The sequence below is a fragment of the Somniosus microcephalus genome, chromosome 28 (genome assembly GCF_052327205.1).
Source record: "Somniosus microcephalus isolate GS21.2 chromosome 28, FLI_Smic_1.0, whole genome shotgun sequence".
NCBI lineage: Eukaryota > Metazoa > Chordata > Chondrichthyes > Squaliformes > Somniosidae > Somniosus > Somniosus microcephalus.
This window is the reverse complement of record NC_141014.1, coordinates 37608954-37631070: the sequence shown is the minus strand read 5'-3', so window position 1 is coordinate 37631070 and position 22117 is coordinate 37608954. Positions and strand designations below refer to the sequence as shown.

Below are 22117 nucleotides of genomic sequence, written 5' to 3'. Positions count from 1 at the left end.
CTAACCCGTGCTGTACCTGCCCTGGGAGTGTTTGATGGGACAGTGTAGAGGGAGCTTTACTCTGTATCTAGCCCGTGCTGTACCTGCCCTGGGAGTGTTTGATGGGACAGTGTTGAGGGAGCTTTACTCTGTATCTAACCCGTGCTGTACCTGCCCTGGGAGTGTTTGATGGGACAGTGTAGAGGGAGCTTTACTCTGTATCTAACCCGTACTGTACCTGCCCTGGGAGTGTTTGATGGGACAGTGTAGAGGGAGCTTTACTCTGTATCTAACCCGTGCTGTACCTGCCCTGGGAGTGTTTGATGGGACAGTGCAGAGGGAGCTTTACTCTGTATCTAACCCGTGCTGTACCTGCCCTGGGAGTGTTTGATGGGACAGTGTAGAGGGAGCTTTACTCTGTATCTAACCCGTGCTGTACCTGCCCTGGGAGTGTTTGATGGGACAGTGTAGAGGGAGCTTTACTCTGTATCTAACCCGTGCTGTACCTGCCCTGGGAGTGTTTGATGGGACAGTGTAGAGGGGGTTTTACTCTGTATCTAACCCGTGCTGTACCTGCCCTGGGAGTGTTTGATGGGACAGTGTAGAGGGAGCTTTACTCTGTATCTAACCCGTGCTGTACCTGCCCTGGGAGTGTTTGATGGGACAGTGTAGAGGGAGCTTTACTCTGTATCTAGCCCGTGCTGTACCTGCCCTGGGAGTGCGTGATGCTGACCTCGTCCCCAAATGGAAGGTATTCCGTGCCCAGCGTCAAGAACCTTCAACTTGATGAACCCAATCCCTACATTTTAAAAATAAAACCAGCATTGTTGTTTTCTCCTTTTCCCCTCTGTAATCAGCAGCTCCAACCCCAGGATTCATTTAATATAAAAACAGAAAATGCTGGCAACACTCAGCAGGTCAGTCGGCATCTGGGAGAGAGAAACAGAGTTAACGTTTCAGTCGATGATCTTTCATCAGAATTCTTCCATTGAACTTGTTGGTGATGTTGCGTTGACAGTGATACCATGGACAGTGTGAAACAGAGTGCTGCCTTGTGTCTGCTGCGTCTCTACAAGACTTCCCCAGACCTGGTACCCATGGGCGAGTGGACATCCCGAGTCGTGCATCTACTCAACGACCAGCATCTGGTAAACAATTTTTTTGTCTTAAATTTAAAAAAAATAGTGATACTAGCTCATTTGTTAAACTCTCTGCACAGTATAAAACCGAGCCGTACCTAACAGAGGGCCCAAATTCAGTCCCTCCTCAGTTAAAGAAAGACTTGCATTTATATAGCGCCTTTCATGACCAGAAGTCCCAAAGCACTTGCAGCCAATGAAAATGCTCTTGAATAGTCGTCACTGTTGTAATGCAGGAAATAATGGCAGATCATCTGTTTTAGTGATGTTGATTTGAGGGATAAATATTGGCCCAGGACACCGGGCAGAACTCCCCCCTGCTCGTCTTCGAAATAGTGGCCATGGGATCTTTTACGTCCACCTGAGAGCGCAGACGGGGCCTCGGTTTAACGCCTCATCCGAAAGACGGCACCTCCGACAGTGCGGCGCTCCCTCAGCACTGCACTGGAGTGTCAGCCTAGATTTCTGTGCTCAAGTCTCTGGAGTGGTGACTTGAACCCACACCCTTCTGACTCGGAGGCGAGGTGCGACCCACTGAGCCACGACTGACACTCGGTTGATCAGTTAGTTGATCTCAGTCAGAAGCTACAATTGGCTTCAGTACTCTAGGCAGTGGAGGGAGGAATACAATCGGCACGGGGACTCGTTCCCTGTGATTGCTGGAAAGTGTGGGGTGTTGGAATTGGTTGATGATCGGATTGGGTTCTGAGGGCCGTAAGGAATATTTGCCAGCGCTCGCCCTCTAGACTCGCAAGTGAAAGGTGGCCACTTGGGTAAGGTACCAGAAGCAGGTTGTCACTAGGATTTCAGCAAAGCATGACTGTGGAAGTGCCATCCTATTGAGCTTTGAGAAACACCCAGCAGCATAATTATAGGCCTTGTTCATCTGAGCTTGGATGAGAGACTACTGACGGACAGAAAGGAAGTGCTTGCTCATGTAGTGCCTTATCTCTCTCAAACATCCCAATATGTTTCACATGCAATCAAGTGCAGCCATAGTTGTTCTGTCGGCAAACGTAGCAGCCATTTTGCATACATCAAGGTCCCACAAGCAACAATGACTCGAATGTCTAGTTAATCTTATTTTTTTTGTGGTGTCAGTTGAGGGACGAATGTTGGCAGAGCACTCTGATCTTAAAATAGTGACAATGGGATCTTCAGTGTCCATCTGAACCACTGGAATAGGCGGAAGGGGTTTAACGTCTCACCCAAAGGACATGTAGCACTAGGGTGAAGTGCTGCTGGTTACAGGCCTGTCGCTGGTGGTGGGAGCAATGTGAACTGATGAATGTCACACGAGAACCGTACTGCACAACACCAAAGCCTGTTGGTGCAAATATGATTTGATACCTTAAAGCAACTTGGTGCAAATATGCATGGTCTTGGAGCATCTGCGTGCACTAATTTGTTTCACACATCTCCTGGTTCATTGCAGGGGGTAGTGACTGCTGCTACCAGTCTCATCACTTGTCTGAGCAAGAAGAACCCTGATGAATTCAAGACGTGCGTCTCGCTGGCCGTTTCCAGACTTAGTCGGGTAAGTGGTCGTGCGCATACTTGAGTTTTTAGCGCCGATGCTTGTCCTCCATTTTGTGTACTCCAATCGATCGCTGTTAACCGGCCCCTTGGCTGCGTTTATGTGGGTTGGCATGTTTTCTGCTCCTAGGGAAACTTGGCAAATGAGGCGCTCCAGCTCCAGCCCCACCCTCTCCATGGCCTGGTGGATAAAGGTTCCGCACGGGGTTAGCACTAACTCGGAAAAGGCCAGAAGCTCTTTACTTTGGCACTGAAGCCAACTACAGGTATTAGTGAGGAGTGTCAGCCAGGGCTCTTTCTGCTATTATATAGGACCTTGGTGAGACCACACCTGGAGCAATGTTCCCTGTAAGCTACGCTTTGTTCTGTGTGGCCTGTTTCTTTTACTGTGCAGTTACTTTTAGATTTCTGCGCATGCGCGGTTCTTATAATGGGAAAGCCTGTGCAGCTTCGAGGGAACATTGACCTGGAGTACTGTGTGCAGGTTTGGTCTCCTTGCCTAGGGAAGGATATACTTGCCTTCACGGGAGTGCAGTGAAGGTTCACCAGACTAATTATGGGGTGGGGGGGGGGGCTTGTCCTACTAGGAGAGATTGAGTAGACTAGGCCTATATTCCCCAGAGTTTAGAAGAATGAGGGGTGATCTCATTGAAACGCATAAAATTCTTAAAGGGCTTGACAGGGTAGATGCTGGGAGGGTGTTTCCCCCTGGCTGGGGAGTCTCGAACCAGGGGTCACAGCCTCAGAATAAGGTCGGCCATTTCAGACTGGAACGAGGAGAAATTTCTTCACTTAAAGGGTTGTGAATCTTTGGAATTCTCTACCCCAGAGGCTGTGGAGGCTAAGTGGTTGAGTATATTCAAGGTGCAGAGCGATAGATTTTTGGATATGGGGATAGTGCGGGTAGGTGGAGTTGAGGTCGATGATCAGCCATGATCTTATTGCAAGGCGGAGCAGGGCTGAATGGCCGACTCCTGCTGAACAGGGTACGCGTTGAGCTGGGCTGTAAGGCTGCTTTGTGGTGCAGTAGCCCACGCCTAGGCTTGCACTATGCTGCTTTGGTGAGGCGCCAGAGGGTGTACTGACCCCGTGGCACCGTATCCCAGTGAAAACCCCTTCAGGAGCTGCGAAAATTGTAGGTAGGGGCGGGGATGGTGAGAGAACAAGTGGTAGTGTAGTGTGTTTGCCGTTCTGTGACGTGGCAGGGTGCACATTTTGTTTCTGCATAGGATCAGCTTCTGATCTCTGCTGTGCTAGAGGGACAAACTGCTGAGTGGAGACTGGTTCCTCTCTCCACAGGGAGGACAGTGGGAGAGCAAGTTACCTATATTTGCTTGTGTACTTCTCTGTCGAGTGCTTATTCGAGCCCTGGGCCGAGCTCTCCTTGGCGCCCTGGGCCGAGCTCTCCTTCCCACCGGCTCAGCCAAAGAATGTTGCTGGTGGGTGGGTTGGGGACGGAAGGGATGGTGAAACCAGATGGCGCAGTGGGCTAGACACTGGTCTTTCACCATTGGACAGTGACTTCAAATCCAGCCCAAACTAACAGGATCCTTACAGGCAGACTTGGAGACTTGCATCCTATGTGCAATGAGATTGGGCCAATTACAGTCCAGTTCCTAGTGTTCATTAGCCCTCGGTGCAAAACTGCCTCTAACTTGCAAGTACGTAGTTGGCAATCTCACCGAGAGGCTGCAGGATGCCTGCCTGCTTGGGAAATGGAAAAATGTTGCAGGAGGAGGTACTGTTCTGAAGTTGGGCCTGAGGCACACTGTTGGAGCAGAGTTGAAGAAAAAAAGAAAGTCTTGCATTTCTATAGCGCCTTTCATGACCTCAGGATGTCCCAAAGCGCTTTACAGCCAATGAAGTACTTTTGAAGTATGGTCACTGTTGTAATGTAGGAGCTTTGCTTTACAGCAAACCCGAGCTGTAACTGATCTGGGCATGCTTGATACTGATGGTGGATGCCCAAGGTGGAAAATGTTCGAATTTTTCCCCAGAACTAAATTTCTCATCTTGAGTACAAAACTTGCATCAAAATCTAGATGTGTGCGGATGTTCGTGTGCCGTCGCAAGCCTTTTCTGGCCTCACTCAGAAGTGTGTCTTGGTTTCCAGTTGACCGATAGTTTAAATGGTTCTTATTCCTGGGCTGTTACAGATTGTGTCGTCGGCCTCCACTGACCTGCAGGATTACACATATTACTTTGTTCCAGCACCCTGGCTTTCTGTCAAGCTGCTACGACTCCTGCAGTGCTATCCTCCACCTGGTAAGGCACCTAGCCGCTTAAGACTGTGTCCGTGCATTGCTGTGACCAAATAGTCTATTGGTCACTACTATAATACTCGCGGCTTTGCTCATAGTCAGTTGATATACATATATAATTGCTAAAAGTAAGATGGCAATGGAGTTGCAAGAAACTTCAAAAACTTGCTCTATGGCGCCACCTAAGGGCTAGAGCCTGCAATTATAGCGTGACCGTTGACCTAGCAAAGTTGAATGGGAAATGTTGACATAGCAATTTACAATGGTAAATATTGACACAAAAGCATGACCCACAAATTGTGACCACAGGAAGCAAGGTGCGTAGACAGGAGTTGCGCACCCTATGCCAAGGTTTGGTAATTAATATACATAAGAAATAGGAGCAGGAGTAGGCCATACGACCCCTCGAACCTGCTCCGCCATAGATCGATGTGAATGGCGTCCTGATCATCTAGCGGGTGTAGAACTAAGCTGCACAAACCAGAAGAGACCCAGTTTAATTGCTTGCTCGGTGCTGTGTTAGCTGATTCAACCAGGCTATCGCTGAGGGGTCTCTAATTGGCCTTGGCAACCCTGGGCTACCGAAGGCAGTTGTTTTCCACACACTCATTCTGTTTCGTCCTCTGCAGAGGACACTGCTGTGAAGGGTCGCCTGATCGAATGTATGGAGACTATCCTGAATAAGGCTCAGGAGCCACCGAAATCCAAGAAGGTACAACACTCCAACGCTAAGAATGCAATTCTTTTTGAAGCAATCAGCCTCATTATACATTACGACAGGTAGGTGGCATGGCGTCTAGGTGCGATTTAAGGGGTTAGGTTATGTTGCAATGTAAATAATGCAGCTCGTTCATTGGCTTAGTGGATTTGGCTTTGCTGCCTTCTGCAGTCAAAGAGACCCCCCCCCCAGCGCGCACACAATCTGTCTCTGTGTCTCTCTCTCTCTCTCTCTCTCTCTCTCTCCAGTTGGGTGAGGTATCCCGAGGGCAGCTGGCACTCTTGGAACTACCTCAGAGAGAGTGAAGAGAGAAATTCCGGGGGGGGAGGTGAGACACCAGTGTGCCGATGGGGAGGTTAAAGCCTACAGTCTTCCCTCAGTCTCTTGATTTTCAGCTGTGTAGCATTGGGCAGAGGCAAGCAGGGGGAGTAGGGACAGAATTGCTTCTGTGCACCCTCGTAACAGCCAGAAGGCCAAGAGTAGATTCCTTGCCCACTCCTTTTGACTGCGGTTGTCAAGTTGCTTCTGTATTGCCCTGGGTGCTGCGCTCCTGCTTCTGATTCATGGGCGCGTTGACATTGTTGCGAGACCTGAGTATAAGGAGCTAGCATCGCCGCCCTGGGTGGAGAACTAATCTGTAGAAACTGAGACTGGGAGAGGAAGATGAAAGGCTTGTTTCTAAAAATTTTTTTTTTTTTTTTTTTTTTAAAAACCAACGCACCTTAATCTCTGCAGCGAGCCAAACCTGCTGGTGCGTGCGTGTAACCAGCTCGGCCAGTTCCTGCAGCACCGCGAGACTAACCTGCGATACCTGGCTCTGGAAAGCATGTGCCTGCTGGCGGGATCGGAATTCTCACACGAGGCCGTCAAAACCCACATCGAAACGGTCATCAACGCGCTGAAGGTAAGCTACACCAGTACTGTGTTTTTTAAATGGGCCAGTCACGGTGAGGAAGGTCAGTGCTGGAGCTCATGGCGCAACGGTAGCGCGTCTGACTCCCGATCAGGAGGCTGCATGTTCAAATCACGTTGGGGGTCACAATTCTTACTGATAATCCCAAAATTAATTAAGCAGGCAGGGGAAGTGGCTTTGCGCCCAAGATCAGCCGTGATCTTATTGAATGGCGGAGCATGCTGGAGGGGCCAAGTGGCCTATTCCTGCTCCTATTTCTTATGTTCTTATGCTGGAGAATGAAACTTTTTTTTAACCCATTTCAAGCATCCTGAGGCCAGGTGTAGCACAGTTAGATGCCGGGTAGACCTCCCTTTATGCTACCTCAATAGTAGTTCAATAGCACCAACATGAGATGTTTGAGTGTGACTTACCCCCACCAAGTTTTCCTTCTCTCGCTTCTAGTCTCCAAACCTTCTCTCCCTGTCACCGGTTTCATTGTTTTCTTTTTATTGACACTTTTCATTGATCCTCTGAACTTCTCTCTCATTTCTCATGAGCTTCAAATGCTTCCCCCTTCCCCTGGCGCTCTCATGTGAAAGAGTCCTGAAACACTTTGCGGCATTGGGCTACAGTTCCATAACCCCAGTACCTCAACCAACTGGTCACTGTGTGAGCCTAGACTGCGAATGTCATTAACCGTAGGAGGCACCACAGCAACTGGGTAGTCCTGTCCTCGCCCTGTCCACACTCCCTCCCCTCCCTCCCTCCGAGGGGACTTTTGTTGGTTTTTTTCCCCCTCACTAGTCCAAGGTGTCGAGGCCAATTAGAGGACCCTTACTTGATACCCTGGTTGAGATCAGCAGTACTGAGCACGTGATTGAACTGGGTCTCTCTTGGTTTGTGAAGCTCAGTTCTACACCCACTACAATTAGGAGTAGTTTTGTTCTGTGGAATTGGATTGTTACTGACCAATCTCATTTCACATAAGATCTTTGGTAGCAAAAGGGCAGAAGAGACTTGCATCATCCAGTCCCCTGATTTTTCTCAATTCCGTAATAGACAGCCCCTCTCAAGAGGCCCCCTGGCCAAAGGTAGCACCCTGAGTAGTGGTAAGCCATACAGACCAGAAAGATCCCTGGTTCATGTCCTGTGTTAGCTGGTCTCAGGACAGCGGTTGGGTATTGCAATTGGCTTTGATGCTCCTGGACGAGAGAAGGGAGCAGTCAGCCATGGCACTTGCTCGTAATCACCATTCTGTGATCTCTCTCCGGAATGTGCACGCAGAAGGGGATGTCTGGTGAATTGAGATTGGACATGGCTGAAGTGCCGCACATGGCTGAATAGCTGACTGTCTAGGCTCGTTTAAAAAAATGAAGAACCGTACTCTTGGGCAAGGCATTGGAGAGCCCCAGCCCCATGCAACCATAGCCCCAGCAAAAGAAAGGACTTGTGCTTTCTTCCTGCTTAGTACCAGTGCTCTCACGTGTGCAGGTTAGAATGAATTTTGATTTTTTTTTGCTTCGGCACTGGTCGGTTGTATTGCATCGTAACTCCCTAGCTTTTGCTACGATAATCTTATTTAAAGCTCCGCCTCCTCTGGTGGTTTGGTGCTCTGGAAGGATCGTCGTTGGGATCGTTTGTTTGCTTATCCCGTGTGTTTTTTTTCCTTGAATAGACTGAGAGGGATGTGAGTGTGCGCCAGAGAGCTGCAGACCTCCTGTACGCCATGTGCGACCGAACCAACGCACCGCAGATCGTGGCCGAAATGTTAAGCTATCTGGAAACAGCCGACTATTCCATTCGTGAAGAGATCGTGAGTCTCCCTTTATTTCATTTTGCTAATTTTATATATACTTTATTTATGTGCGTGCACGTGCCCTGATGCCTTCTCCTTTGATTCAGTGTCAATTTTTGTTTGATAACGCTCCTGTAACGCACCCTTTGGGGTCGATTTACTGCATTAAAGGTGCTGTATAAATGCAAGTTGTGGTTAACACCTTTAATTAATTAGAAACAGTGTAGCTCAGCCCTTGCAAGGAGAGACTGCTCCCCCACCCCCTCTGAGGAGAGATTGGGTCAATTGGGCTTATACTCGCTGGAGTTTAGAAGAATGAGAGGGGATCTCATTGAAACTTATAAAATTCTAACAGGACTAGACAGACTAGATGCAGGAAGGATGTTCCCGATGGCGGGGGAGTCCAGAACCAGGGGTCACAGTCTAAGGATAAGGGGTAAGCCATTTAGGACAGAGATGAGGAGGAATTTCTTCACCCAGAGAGTGGTGAACCTGTGGAATTCTCTACCACAGAAGGCAGTCGAGGCCAATTCATTAAATATATTCAAGAAGGAGTTAGATATATTTCTTAAGGCTAAAGGGATCAAGGGATATGGGGAGAAAGCAGGGACAGGGTACTGAATTTGGATGATCCATGATCGCATTGAATGGCGGAGCAGGCTCGAGGGGCCGAATGGCCTACTCCTGCTCCTATCTTCTATGTTTCTATGAATCCATTTGCAGCGTGAGGCTTTTTCCTCCTTTATTTCCTCCCTTGAGCTGAATACCCAGCTTGCCTACGTATGTCGCTACACTTCCAAAGTAATTTGTTGTATATGAAGTGCTTCGAGACATTTCTGAGGGATGTATTGATGCAAGCCTTGCCTCCCTTCTTTCCTATCCCATATCCCAAGTCTATTCAGAGGAGGGAGTTTCACTTTTTTTGCTGCGTAGCATGGCCAGGCTGTGCCAAGTGTACGGTAATTCCCAGCCGAGCGTTGGGCTTTTCACCGGAGACGCCTGTTCGCAGAGCAAGCTGGCATGTACGGAGGAAGGAGGAGAGAGGGAAGGACTGGTAGTGGGGCTGGGAGGTGCTGTAGAAGCGAGCCTGGCGAGTTGCTCCAGCGCATCGGGTACATACTGCAGCCGGTGCGGTGGAAGGACGTGGACATCTGAGTTAAGTGGCAGGGCGCTGATCAAGCGACTGTTGACTCTGCTGGTCCAGAGCGGTACTGAACTATACCGGTCACTGGGTCCCTGTGAGGCTCTGTACCGCCCTGTTTTAACCCAGCTAGTCATCGGCCTGGGGCGACCGCAGCATTTCAGAAAGGACGCCCAGTCACTCTTCCTTTTGTTTCGCATCCATGTTAGGTTCTGAAGGTGGCAATTCTGGCGGAGAAGTATGCAGTGGATTACACATGGTACGTGGACACAATCCTGAACCTCATCCGCATTGCAGGGGACTACGTCAGCGAGGAGGTGTGGTACCGAGTCATTCAGATCGTTATTAACCGTGATGACGTCCAAGGTTACGCCGCGAAGACTGTGTTCGAGGTAAAGGTCTGATCTGGATTTCTGGAAAAAAAAAATTAAGACACGTTTGAATTTGAGCTATGTTTGAAACTCCACAGGCAACCCATTATGAAGAAGACCTAGTTCTGCCTCTGGCAATGTTACCAGTCTCTGTCGCTGTTGCACCTCTGTTGGCGCTGATACCTTCACTCGTGCCATTGTCACCTTGTGTTATTTCCGCCCCCGGCAGGCCCTTCCCCACTAACCTCCCAAACTCCACCCTCCAGAACTCTGCCACTCGCCTCCACCTACCTCCCACAAAGCCCCAAATTGCTCATCGTCCCAATCCTTGCCAACCATCCCCCAGCACATCAACTTCAAAATCCTTGTTCTAGAATAGTACAGCACAGGAGGAGGCCATTCGGCCCATCGAGTCTGCGCCGGCTCTTTCGAAGAGCAATCCAGTCAGCCTCACTCCCCCGCTCTTTCCCCATATCCCTGCAATTTTTTTCTCCTTCAAGTATTTATCAATTCGATTCCACAACCCACTGCCCCCCCCCCGCCAAGATATCTGCGCTCCTCTAATCCTGCCCTCTTGAGCATCCCTGATTATAATCGCTCCACCAGTGGTGGCCGTGCCTTCTGTTGCCTGGGCCCTAAGCTCTGGAATTCCCTGCCTAAACCTTGCCGCCTTGCTACCTCTCTCTCCTCCTTTAAGACGCTCCTTAAAACCGACCTCTTTGACCAAGCTTTTGGTCACCTGCCCTAATTTATCCTTGCATGGCTCGGTGTCATTTTTTCTTGCAATACTCCTGTGCAGCGCCTTGGGACGGTTTACTACGTTAAAGGCGCTATATAAATACAAGTTGTTGTTGTTGTCCTCGCCTTCAAATCCCTCTGGTCTCCATTGATCTCGCTGCTCCTATGTCCCATTTTGCTCTCCACTCTGGGCATGCTGCATGTTCCCCATTACCTCTGCTCTACTATTGGTAGCAGAGTCTTTAGCCGTGTTGCCCCACTCTCTGGAGCATTCCTTCCTATATCTCTACTCACTTTCAAAAACCTCCTTTAAAACCTATCTGTCTCTCGTCAGCGGACTATCTCTCCTACTCCTGTTGGAATCTGACGCCCATCTGTGAAGTGCCCTGGGAAGCTTTGCTGTATTAACATAGAAACATAGAAGATAGGAGCAGGAGTAGGCCATTCGGCCCCTCGAGCCTGCTCTGCCATTCAATGAGATCATGGCTGATCATCCAAATTCAGTACCCTGTCCCTGCTTTCTCCCCATATCCCTTGATCCCTTTAGCCTTAAGAAATATATCTAACTCCTTCTTGAATATATTTAATGAATTGGCCTCAACTGCCTTCTGTGGTAGAGAATTCCACAGGTTCACCACTCTCTGGGTGAAGAAATTCCTCCTCATCTCTGTCCTAAATGGCTTACCCCTTATCCTTAGACTGTGACCCCTGGCTCTGGACTCCCCGACCATCGGGAACATTCTCCCTGCATCTAGTCTGTCTAGTCCTGTTAGAATTTTATAAGTTTCAATGAGATCCCCTCTCATTCTTCTAAACTCTAGCGAATATAAGCCTAATCGACCCAATCTCCTCATACGCCATTCCTGCCATCCCAGGTATCAGTCTGGTGAATCTTCGCTGCACTCTCTCCATGGCAAGAACACCCTTCCTCAGATAAGGTGACCAAAACTGCACACAATACTCAAGGTGTGGTCTCACCAAGGCCCTGTACAACTGCAGCAAGACATCCTTGTTCCTGTACTCGAATCCTCTCACTACGAAGGCCAACATACCATTTGCCTTCTTAACCGCCTGCTGCACCTGCATCCTTACCTTCAGCGACTGGTGCACAAGGGCACCCAGGTCTCGTTGCACTTCCCCTTCTCCCAATCTATTGCCGTTCAGATAATAATCTGTCTTCCTGTTTTTGCCACCAAAGTGGATAACCTCGCATTTATCCACATTATACTGCATCTGCCCAATCACCCAACCTGTCCAAATCATACTGGAGTTTCTCTGCATCCTCCTCACAGCACATACGCCCACCCAAGTCTGCAAACTTGGAGATATTACATCTAGTTCCCTCGTCTAGATCATTTGTATATATTGTGAATAGCTGGGGTCCTAGCACCGATCCCTGCGGTACCCCACTAGTCACTGCCTTCCACTTGGAAAAAGACCCGTTTATTCCAACTCTTTGCTTCCTGTCTGCCAACCAGTTCTCTATCCAAGTCAGTACCTTACCTCCAACCCCATGTGCTTTAACTTTGCATGCTAATCTCTTATGCGGGACCTTATCGAAAGCCTTCTGGAAGTCCAAATACACCACATCCACTGGTTCTCCCTTATCTATTCTACCAGTTACATGCTCAAAAAAATTCCAGTAGATTAGTCAAGCACGATTTACCTTTTGTAAATCCATGTTGACTTTGTCCGATCCTGTCACTGTTTTCCAAGTGCTCTGCTATTACAGGAAACTTTGGTTTATCTGGAGGTTGTATGTCCGGAAACCTCGATCTAACGGCAGAAATCAGCAGCTGTTTTACATAGAAGATAGGAGCAGGAGTCGGCCATTCGGCCCTTCGAGCCTGCTCCGCCATTCAACGAGATCATGGCTGATCATCCAAACCCTAGCACCCGGTCCCTACACCGACAGCCATCCCACCCAAGCCCTATCCCCGTAACCCCACGTATTTAATCCCCCCTAACACTAAGGGCCAATTTTTTTTATCATGGCCGATCAACCTAACCCGCACATCTTTGGACTGTGGGAGGAAACCGGAGCACCCGGAGGAAACCCACGCAAACACAGGGCGAATGTGCAAACTCCACACAGACAGTCACCCGAGGCCGGATTTGAACCCGGGTCCCTGGCGCTGTGAGGCAACAGTGCTAACCACTATGCCACCGTGGTTAGGTTTTTTTTCTTCTAGCATTTTTTTTTTAACAGTCAGGCTCTGAAAAGCGTCTCTGTAGCTTAGCAACAGCTTCAGAGACGCTTCCAAGCCACGGGCCGAGTGTTTACAAGCTGTTGCTAAGCAACAGTGTTTGTTGTCAGATACGGAGATTGAAAACCTCCGTGTCCTTCAACATTAGCGCTGGTCTATCCGGAAGTTTTGATAGATCGGCAGCAGGTCGGTGCCGGATATCGCGAAGTTTCCTGTACATCTTTTATAATAGACTCTAACATTTTCCCCATGAATGCCAAGTTGTTGAATGAGCATTGTTTCACTGGATGGAAATCTCTCGCTGCTTTGAAGGAACATTTGTGATATTGAAACTTTGGGGTAACACCAGGATCGCAATGTTTTGGTTGCCCTCATTCTGGAATCAATAGTAGCCATGGTGTGGAGATGCCGGAGTTGGACTGGGGTGGACAAATGTAAGAAGTCACACAACACCAGGTTATAGTCCAACAGCTTTATTTGAAATCACAAGCTTTCGGAGCGCTGCTCCTTCTTCTTCACCTGACGAAGGAGCAGCGCTGCGAAAGCTTGTGATTTCAAATAAAGCTGTTGGACTATAACCTGGTGTTGTGTGACTTCTTACATTCATTCTGGAAGACTGGGCCTGGTAGCCTAGTATTTATGGTACTGGACTAGCAACCCACATTGGACGAGGCGTTCACCCACTGACTGGGCCATCGGCGGAGTTTCCATGCCTGATTCTTTAAGCGGTGCTGAAAATATAAACTGACGAGAGTCAAACTGACCCACTCGGTCTAATCTGGATTGTGCCTTGACCAGGAACCGGCCAGTCTGTTGCCTGCTGTCATCCTTACGATTGCTTCACAATCTCAAAAACGTACGTACTATTAAAAATTATAAAAGGCCCTCCGAGACATTGTTTCCTTTGGTAGATAAATGGGAAACACAAGGCCAGTGTCTCAGCACGCGATATGTAAAGAGGCGATTAAAAGAAACATTTAAGAGTTAGCAGAATGTGGAGCACTCTGCCGCAAGTGGTGATTGATGCAAATTGATTACAGCATTCAAAAAGGTATTGCTTTATAAAAGGGACATGGTGTAAAATCAGCCCACAAGAGGGGCCTAAATTTGGTGCAAGGCGGGGTGGGGGGTGCTAAATAGCCCCCTCTTGTACTCCAAATGTCTGTATGTGTCTACGTTAAAACTATTTTCGATTTGGTCTTCAGGCACTCCAGGCCCCAGCCTGTCACGAGAACATGGTGAAGGTGGGCGGATACATTCTGGGAGAATTTGGGAATCTCATTGCAGGTGATCCCCGATCCAGGTGAGCTGAAGAAGGTAAAAGAGATGGTCCCGTAAGCTTTCAGCCTGGTACTTTATACCCAGATTCAGGTGGGAAAGCGCAAACTTGTACTGAGACCCTGGCAGTTGGCCCCGTTTTGAAGTTAAGCAGGAGCCTGAACGGCCAGGTGGTCTCGAGTGTCGTGCTGTTCCTCCGTAGCACCACAGACGCATTGGGAGGAGTCTATTTTTCAATGTAAACCGAGGGAGAATGCCAATGTTAAGCAATGGTGTCCTCTGAATGTGAGTCAGAAGTTCATTGTTCTCTCCATTGGTGACCTAACTTGGGTCTTTGTGTGAAATATTTTGCTCAGATTGTCATAAAAGCCCATCTGGTTCACTACTGTCCTTTAGGGAAGGAAATCTGCTGCCCTTACCCGGTCTGGCCGATATGTGACTCCAGACCCACAGCAATGTGGTTGACTCTTAACTGCCCTCTGAAATGGCCCAACAAGCCACTAGGTTGTATTGAAGAAGGCGGCTCACCGCCACCTTCTTGAGGGCAATTAGGGATGGGCAATAAATGCTGGCCTCGCCAGCGACACCCACATCCCAGGAACGAATTAAAAAAAAATTTAAAAAATGACGAGTTGTATTTATTCTACATTTTGTGCAGGCTGTGCCAGTATCAAGCACTCGGATAGCACTGGTCCGATGCAGAGTAGAGTTCCCTCCACTCGCCCCCAACCTCGGAAGAGCACCCCTTACTCCATCGAGTGTAAATCGTTCCGTTTTCTCAACTGTCCTGCAGTCTTGAGTGTCACTTTGCAGAATTAGGTGCAACTTCACCCACTTTTCTTAAACTGGGTGGAGGCTGTCCCAAACATTTTAAGGTCGGTATGCTTATGGAAAGAGACGACTTTCGTCTTGTCGGTCTGGGCTGGATTTGAACCAGAGGTGAAATTCCCATTGCACCACCCTTCCCCTCCCCCCACCCTTCTCGTTCGTAGCCTTGCTTATGATGGCATTGTTTCCGTGGGTAACCCAGTTTGTCAAATTGATGAATATTTTTGTTAATGTTGGTATCCCGTTGGGCTGTGCAGAGGTCTGGAGGTCCCGCGCGAGGCCACTTACTGGTTTAAAATGGAAAAACCGCGCACGCGTGGCAACTTGAGGGGCTGCGCATCCAAAAAATAAAATTAGAGGGAACATTGTTGGTGACCACCTCTCACCCGGACAGGGTCAAGACTTTTAGTGATGCACTGCCTTGGCACTTGAACCCTCTGCTGCCGCCTGGCTAAGAAGTAGATGCTTTCGGTGTTTGGTGACTGGAGCTCCAAGCGTCGAAAGAGGATCTGACTGTCTGGCTCTCGTTTATCAACTCGCTGTCAAAATGTTTTTATTAAATGGGGGACGAAGGCCCGAGTGAAGCGCTTTCTGTTCCTTTACCAACTCCTCTCTCTACCTAACTGCTGTGTATTGTGCAGGAATAGTGTAAATAAAGAGAAACTGTTTCCAATGACTGAAGGGTCGATAACCAGAGGACACAGATTTAAGGTGATTAGCAAAAGAACCAGAGGCGACAGGAGGAAAAACTTTTTTACGCAAGGTGTGGTCAGGATTTGGGATGCGCTGCCTGATGGGGCGGTGGAAACAGATTCAATAGTGGCCTTCAAAAGGGAATTGGATACTTGAAGGAGAATAAATTGCAGGGATGTGGGGAAAGAGCGGGGGAGTGGGACTAACTGGATTACTCTTTGAACGAGCCAGCACAGACTCGATGGGCCGAATGGCCTCCTGTGCTGTATGATTCTGTGTTTCTATGAATGGCTTGGCTTGGTTGGCCCTTCCCCTGGTTTTCACTCAGCACCTGACAACATCCCCCACCTCCTCCCAGTCCATCTGTGAGTTTTTAAAAATATTTATTTGGGATGTGGGCATCGCTGGCAAGGCCAGCATTTATTGCCCATCCCGAGTCGCCCCTTGAGAAGGTGGTGGTGAGCCGCCGCCTTGAACCGCTGCAGTCCGTGTGGTGAAGGTGCTCCCACAGTGCTGTTAGGGAGGGAGTTCCAGGATTTTGACCCAGCGACGATGAAGGAACGGCCGATATATTTCCAAGTCGGGATGGTGTGTGACTCGGAGGCGGTGGTGTTCCCGTGCGCCTGTCTTGTGTAAACTTGGGGCAGGATCCATGTGCCCCACCCCTCTACACGCTACTCATTGAAAAATATTGTCGAATTGTTTGCACATTGGCGATCAGCCATTTCATGTCTCTTTGTTCTGATGAAGGGCATACACCAAAATGTCTCTTCGGATGCTGACTCACCTGCAGTTTGTTTCATTGCATCTTTGTTTTTATTTTACGCAGGCAGCGTATTGACGCAACATTAAAGTGTGTTGTGTTAAGTGGGATTTTTCCTACAGCCCACTGGTGATGAATTGAGAGTAATGAGCAAGCGGTGGACTGGCTGAAGTGCAATTTCTTTATTCCCTTCTCCCTGCAGTGTATTGGCACACTAAATGCAGTGGTGATGGTGTGTTTTACAGAATAGCTAGAGGGAAATGCAACAACTTGTCTGGGCTTTTTTGGCCTCTCTCCCAGGACATTTAAAAAAATAAATAAAAGATTCTCTGGATGTGGGCATCGCTGGTAAGGCCGGCATTTATTGCCCGTTCCCTAATTGCAGGTCAGAGGCCGGGTATTCTGCGGCAAGTGTCTCACCTCCTGACTCCCCAAAGCATTTCCGCCATCTACAAGGCACAAGTCAGGAGTGTGATGGAATACTCTCCACTTGCCTGGATGAGTGCAGCTCCAACAACACTCAAAGCTCGACACCATCCAGGACAAAGCAGCCCGCTTGATCGGCACCCCATCCACCACCTTCAACATTCACTCCCTCCACCCCCGTGGCTGCAGTGTGTACCATCTACAAGATGCACTGCAGCAACTCGCCAAGGCTTCTTCGGCAGCACCTCCCAAACCCGCGACCTCTGCCACCTCGAAGGACAAGGGCAGCAGACGCATGGGAACACCACCACCTCCAAGTTCCCCCTAAATCTCACACCATCCTGACTTGGAAATATATCGGCCGTTCCTTCATCGTCGCTGGGTCAAAATCCTGGAACTCCCTCCCTAACAGCACTGTTGGAGCACCTTCACCACACGGACTGCAGCGGTTCAAGAAGTCGGCTCACCACCACCATCTCGAGGGCAATTAGGGATGGGCAATAAATGCTGGGCCTCGCCAGCGACGCCCAGATCCCATAAGCGAATTTAAAAAAAAAAAAAAAAAAAATTGCCCTCGAAGGTGGTGGTGCGCCGCCTCCTTCGTGAACCGCTGCAGTCCGTGTGGTGAAGGTGCTCTCGGTGCTGTTAGGGAGGGAGTTCCAGGATTTTGACCCAGCGACGATGAAGGAACAGCCGATTTATGTCTCCCAAGTCGAGTTGGTGGAGGGGAACTTGGAGGTGACGGTGTTCCCGTGCACCTGCTGCCTTTGTCATTCTAGGTGGTGGAGGTTGCAGGTTTGGCAGCTGGCTGCTGACGACAGGGCCGTTGTGAACCATGATACCGTATGGGGCAGGCCTCAATGAACCAGCTGGTCTTTTTCTGACTCGTCATTTTTCGTATGCTTGTGTGTGATTATTTCTAATGAGCTTGTTTTTTCTCCCCCCCACACCCCGGCTACCTGTCTTTCCAGCCCCTTGGTTCAGTTCAACCTGCTACATTCCAAGTTCCACTTGTGCAGTGTTCCGACCCGCGCTCTGCTGCTCTCCTCTTACATCAAATTCGTCAACCTCTTCCCCGAGACCAAGGCCACCATCCAGGACGTGCTGCGCAGTGACAGCCAGCTCCGAAACTCGGACGTGGAGCTACAGCAGCGAGCCGTTGAGTACCTAAAGCTCAGCTCCATTGCCAGCACCGACGTTCTGGTACGTACAAGGCCCGAGTCCCGAGACTTGCCGCTTCTGAAATGTTACGGGGTAGATAACAGAGAAACTGTTTCTGGAGTGGGACTTGTGGGTTTGAGACGCTTAAATGCGGCAGCAATTTGCGCACTGTTGGTAAAGTGAGCGCCGTACAAACTAAAGGTCCCAAGTTTGATTCCTGATCTGTGCGGAGTAAGCTGCTCTCCGCTGGGGCCGTAGTCAGGGAGCGACATTTTGTCTCAACTGAGGTTCCCTCTTATTGCTTTGTAATGAGCTCCGATGGAAAGATCAGGGCCTCCATGGTAAGAGTCCGTCAACACTCTAGGTGCTCACTTGCGAACATAAAAAATCATAGCGGGAGTCGGCCATACAGCCCTCGAGCCTGCTCCGCCATTCAATAAGATCAAGGCTGATCTTCGACCTCAACTCCACTTTCCCGCCTGATCGCCATATCCCTTGATTCCCCTAGAGTACAAAAATCTATCGATCTCAGCCTTGAATATAATCAATGACTGAGCATGCACAGCCCTCGGGTAGAGAATTCCAAAGATGCACCACCCTAAATTGATGATTTGGGTAAAGGTACCCGAGGACTGCCGGTACCTATGGAACTGTATCTCGGCAAGAGGGAGAGGGGTGGAGGAGACATGGTCTACTTTCAGAGTTCAGCCCCAGCTCAAGTAACTCACATTTCTCTCTTTCTCTTTTTTTCTCTCTTTTTCTTTCTCTCTCTCTTTCTCTCTCTCTCTCTCTCTCTCTCTCTCTCTCTCTCCTTCTCTCTCCCCCTCTCTCTCCCCACCCCTCCACAGGCCACTGTCCTGGAAGAGATGCCCCCGTTCCCCGAGCGGGAATCCTCCATCCTCGCCAAGCTCAAGAAGAAGAAGGGACCAGGCACAGTGACGGACATGGAGGAAGGGAAGAAGGAACAAACGGAGGTCAACGGTGGCGTCGAGCCTGCCGCGAATGCCAGCACGGTGGTGAGTACGGTATTGGTGGATAGATAGCCTGTATTGGATGCTGCAGTGATGGCGGCCTTGGCACACTCCCCTCCTAATCACAAGGTCACGGGTTCAAGTCCCACTCCAGGGACCTGGGCACAGAATCCAGGCTGACACTCCCAGTGCAGTACTGAGGGAGGGCCGCACTGTTAGAGGTGCCGTCTTAAATGCAGTGGTATGGAAACAGCCCACACTAGGGACCAGGTGTGCAAGGAAGGAATGAAACAATACAGGAAAAGGAATAACAACAGAAAGTGCTGGTAACACTCAGCAGGTCAGGCAGCATCGAGGAGAGAGAAACAGTCTCAACGTTTCGGGTCGACCCCTTCGTCAGAACTGGAAAAGGTTAGGGAAGAGATTTTTGAGCAGGGGCGGGGAGGAAAGAACAAAGGGAAGGTGTGTGACAGGATGGAAGGCAGGAGAGATTGACTGACAAAAGGGATGATGGTGTAAGGCAAAAGGAGAGGTCATGGGACAAGTTAAGAAACAAAAGATGGCTCTAGATGTGTGGACGATGATGGCAGCAACATTAACAGTTACCATGTGAGGAAACAAGAGAAAAATAAAGAACTACAGGGGCCAATTTATAGTCTGAAATTGTTGAACTCGATGTTGAGTCCAGAAGGCTGTAAAGTGCCTAATTGAAAGATGAGCTGCTGTTCCTCGAGCTTACGTTGAGCTTCGTTGGAACAATGCAAGAGGCCGAGGTCAGAGTGGGAGTGGAGCGGAGAATTAAAGTGACAGGCGACCGGAAGCTCGGGGTCACTCTTGCGGACTGAACGGAGGTGTTCCGCAAAGCGGTCGCCCAATCTGCGTTTGGTCTCCCTAACGTAGAGGAGACCGCATCATGAGCAGAAAAAGGAACCTTGCCCGGGCGCACCTACGTGCAAAACCGCGAAATGCTGCAGATTCTGAAAAATCTGAAACAAAAACCGAACAGACAAGTTAACGGGTACGGGCCCTTCATCAGAATTAGATTCATGCCTGAAACATTAATTTGTTTGGTCTCGCCACAGATGCGGCCAGACCGGCTGAGTGTTTTCTGTGCATCTAAGTATTCTTTTTAAAGAACAAGTGTGGATAAACCCTGTTTTAAAAAACAGAGTTGGAATTTCTCAGGACACTGACGGGCTGGGATATGAGCTTACAGATTCCAGGAATCACTTCAGCAACTTGGCCATCGGAGCCGAGGAACTGCTGGACGAGAAGACCACGGTCCATCTAGTTCGCCTTCTCCCATCCTGGGAGTCCCATGATCCAACGATAATGGAGTTGTTGATCAATCACAGCGATCGATCTCTATCAGTGAGTCTACAACAGACCCAGACACGAGGCGAGGAAAACCCCCAGTGGTGGAGAGCTTTGGGGAACCAGAGGTCCAAAGTCACCTGTTCCTCCCGAGCACGCCGCACTCCCCACACGGCATGTCTCCAATTACTCAGATACTGGAGAACAAAATGTTATTTCCCGAAAGAAATCTGTCTCTCTTGCATTTGAATGAATCGACGCTAACTGCTTCCACCGTCTCCCCGGGGAGCCTGTTCCATAGACTGACCGCTTGCTCACTGAAACAACGTTTCCGCGGATTCGTTTTTGAGTTTATCCCCCTTCGAGCGCAGGCCGTGTCCTCTGGTGGTTCTACAAGGTGTTCCAGACAAGGCGAAGCAGCCGCTCGTGGCCATTGTGTTGTGTTTTTTTTTAATATAAATGTCGTACTGTAAGTTGGCGAGGTGATTTCTGCCCATTCTACCCTGTGCTCTGCTTCTCTCCTCCAGTCCACTCCCTCCCCTTCCGCTGACCTCCTGGGTCTGAAGAGCGCCCCCGCCGGCGGAGGCAGCCTATTGGTGGACGTGTTTTCCGATGCCTTGCCCGCCACCGGTGCTCTGGCCCCCGGATCCGAAGACAACTTCTCCCGGTAAGCAGGCAGCATGCTGTCAGTCGCCAGTCTCGCGGGGTTGGGTTGGGTTGAGGGGGGGTTTGCAACTTGGGTGCAAAGTAATCGCGATCCAACCAGCATACCGGATCGCGGTGCGTTTCTGTAGCGGTCATACTTCGAGCGCTCTGACGCCATTTCTTCAGGACATCTCCAGGACAGTTTTTGATCAAAGTACATGTATTTTTTTTGTTATTATTTAGAAAATTCTTGTGGGACGTGTATTTTTTTTATCCGACCGTTCCACTGTGTGACTCGCCAGCTCGGGGTTTCCCCTCTCCGTTGGGCCGTGCTGGGGATGTCTGGGCAGGCCGGAGAGTCAAGCTAGAGCTGCTTTGCCCCAGGAAAGTGCGCAGCTGCCAGGGTACGCTGAGGGGTGGGGGCGGGGGAAAGATAGGGAGAGGGTTATCCTGAAAATATCTGTATACATTTTATTTTCCTGATTGATAAAGTACTTTTTGGGAAAAAAAATCTGCACCCTCCCTTTCAAGCCGTCCTTGAGCCTTGGCTCGCTCCCCCAATTATTGTCGATGGTGGTTAGTCGCCAGAAGGGTGGAGATTTGAGCAAGACAGGGCTAGTCTGTTGCCTGCTCATCCATCGCCCCTTTGTGAAGTGAGTGCTTTGCCACAAGGTGCTCCACCCTGTGGCTGGAGTGAGAACTGCCGACGATTGGTCATCCAGTCCCAAATAACTAAACCCCAAGCCGGTATTCCTTCTTTTCCTCTCTGCTCACAAAGGAAAAGGGCTGCTTGAGTGGGAAAAACTAAAACCCAAAAGTTTTATTTTTATTTAGGCGCTTAATCAGTGTTGGTAAAAACACTTGCTTCACCTTTTCAATTTGAAAAAATCGGCGAGGTTTTCCTCTTTCTATCCTGTTTCGCTTACGGAGTTTTCAAAGGGCCTGTGCACGGCAGAGATTCCCTTCAACAGATAGCAGCTAACTTCAAATGTGGCGGCCAGAATCTGAAGGGGATCAAGTCTCCTCCCAAACTCGTTCCATCTTGAGCCCTTGTAGCTGTCACACAGCGAGATTCACGCTGTCTGGGTTGGATTTGAACTTTGGTCGCAGAGGCGAGAAAGGATGTTCGGACTCCCCTTTCTCCCTCATCAGCGGCCAATTTTCTAGCAACGGCTAACACGTCGGGTGTTATCCGTGTTTTTTTGCTCTGTGTGTAATAGTATTTAAATTAAAGGCCTTTGAAATCAAGAGTGTGGCC

At 49.4% G+C, this 22117-nt stretch overlaps 1 protein-coding gene across 5 annotated transcripts in view; it reads left to right on the top strand.

The window, feature by feature from the left end:
- The window catches only part of ap2a1 (adaptor related protein complex 2 subunit alpha 1), a 99070-nt gene that overhangs the window by 15821 nt on the left and 61132 nt on the right, over positions 1 to 22117 (top strand). For all 5 annotated transcript variants that reach the window (XM_085969850.1, XM_085969853.1, XM_085969851.1 and 2 more), the window contains exons 5-15: positions 998 to 1127; positions 2554 to 2655; positions 4811 to 4919; positions 5545 to 5695; positions 6369 to 6537; positions 8204 to 8341; positions 9674 to 9856; positions 13986 to 14083; positions 17740 to 17971; positions 18778 to 18945; positions 20742 to 20881. In XM_085969850.1, coding sequence (XP_085825976.1) covers positions 998 to 1127; positions 2554 to 2655; positions 4811 to 4919; positions 5545 to 5695; positions 6369 to 6537; positions 8204 to 8341; positions 9674 to 9856; positions 13986 to 14083; positions 17740 to 17971; positions 18778 to 18945; positions 20742 to 20881 — 1620 coding nt within the window. The remainder of the gene's footprint in view (positions 1 to 997; positions 1128 to 2553; positions 2656 to 4810; positions 4920 to 5544; positions 5696 to 6368; positions 6538 to 8203; positions 8342 to 9673; positions 9857 to 13985; positions 14084 to 17739; positions 17972 to 18777; positions 18946 to 20741; positions 20882 to 22117) is intronic.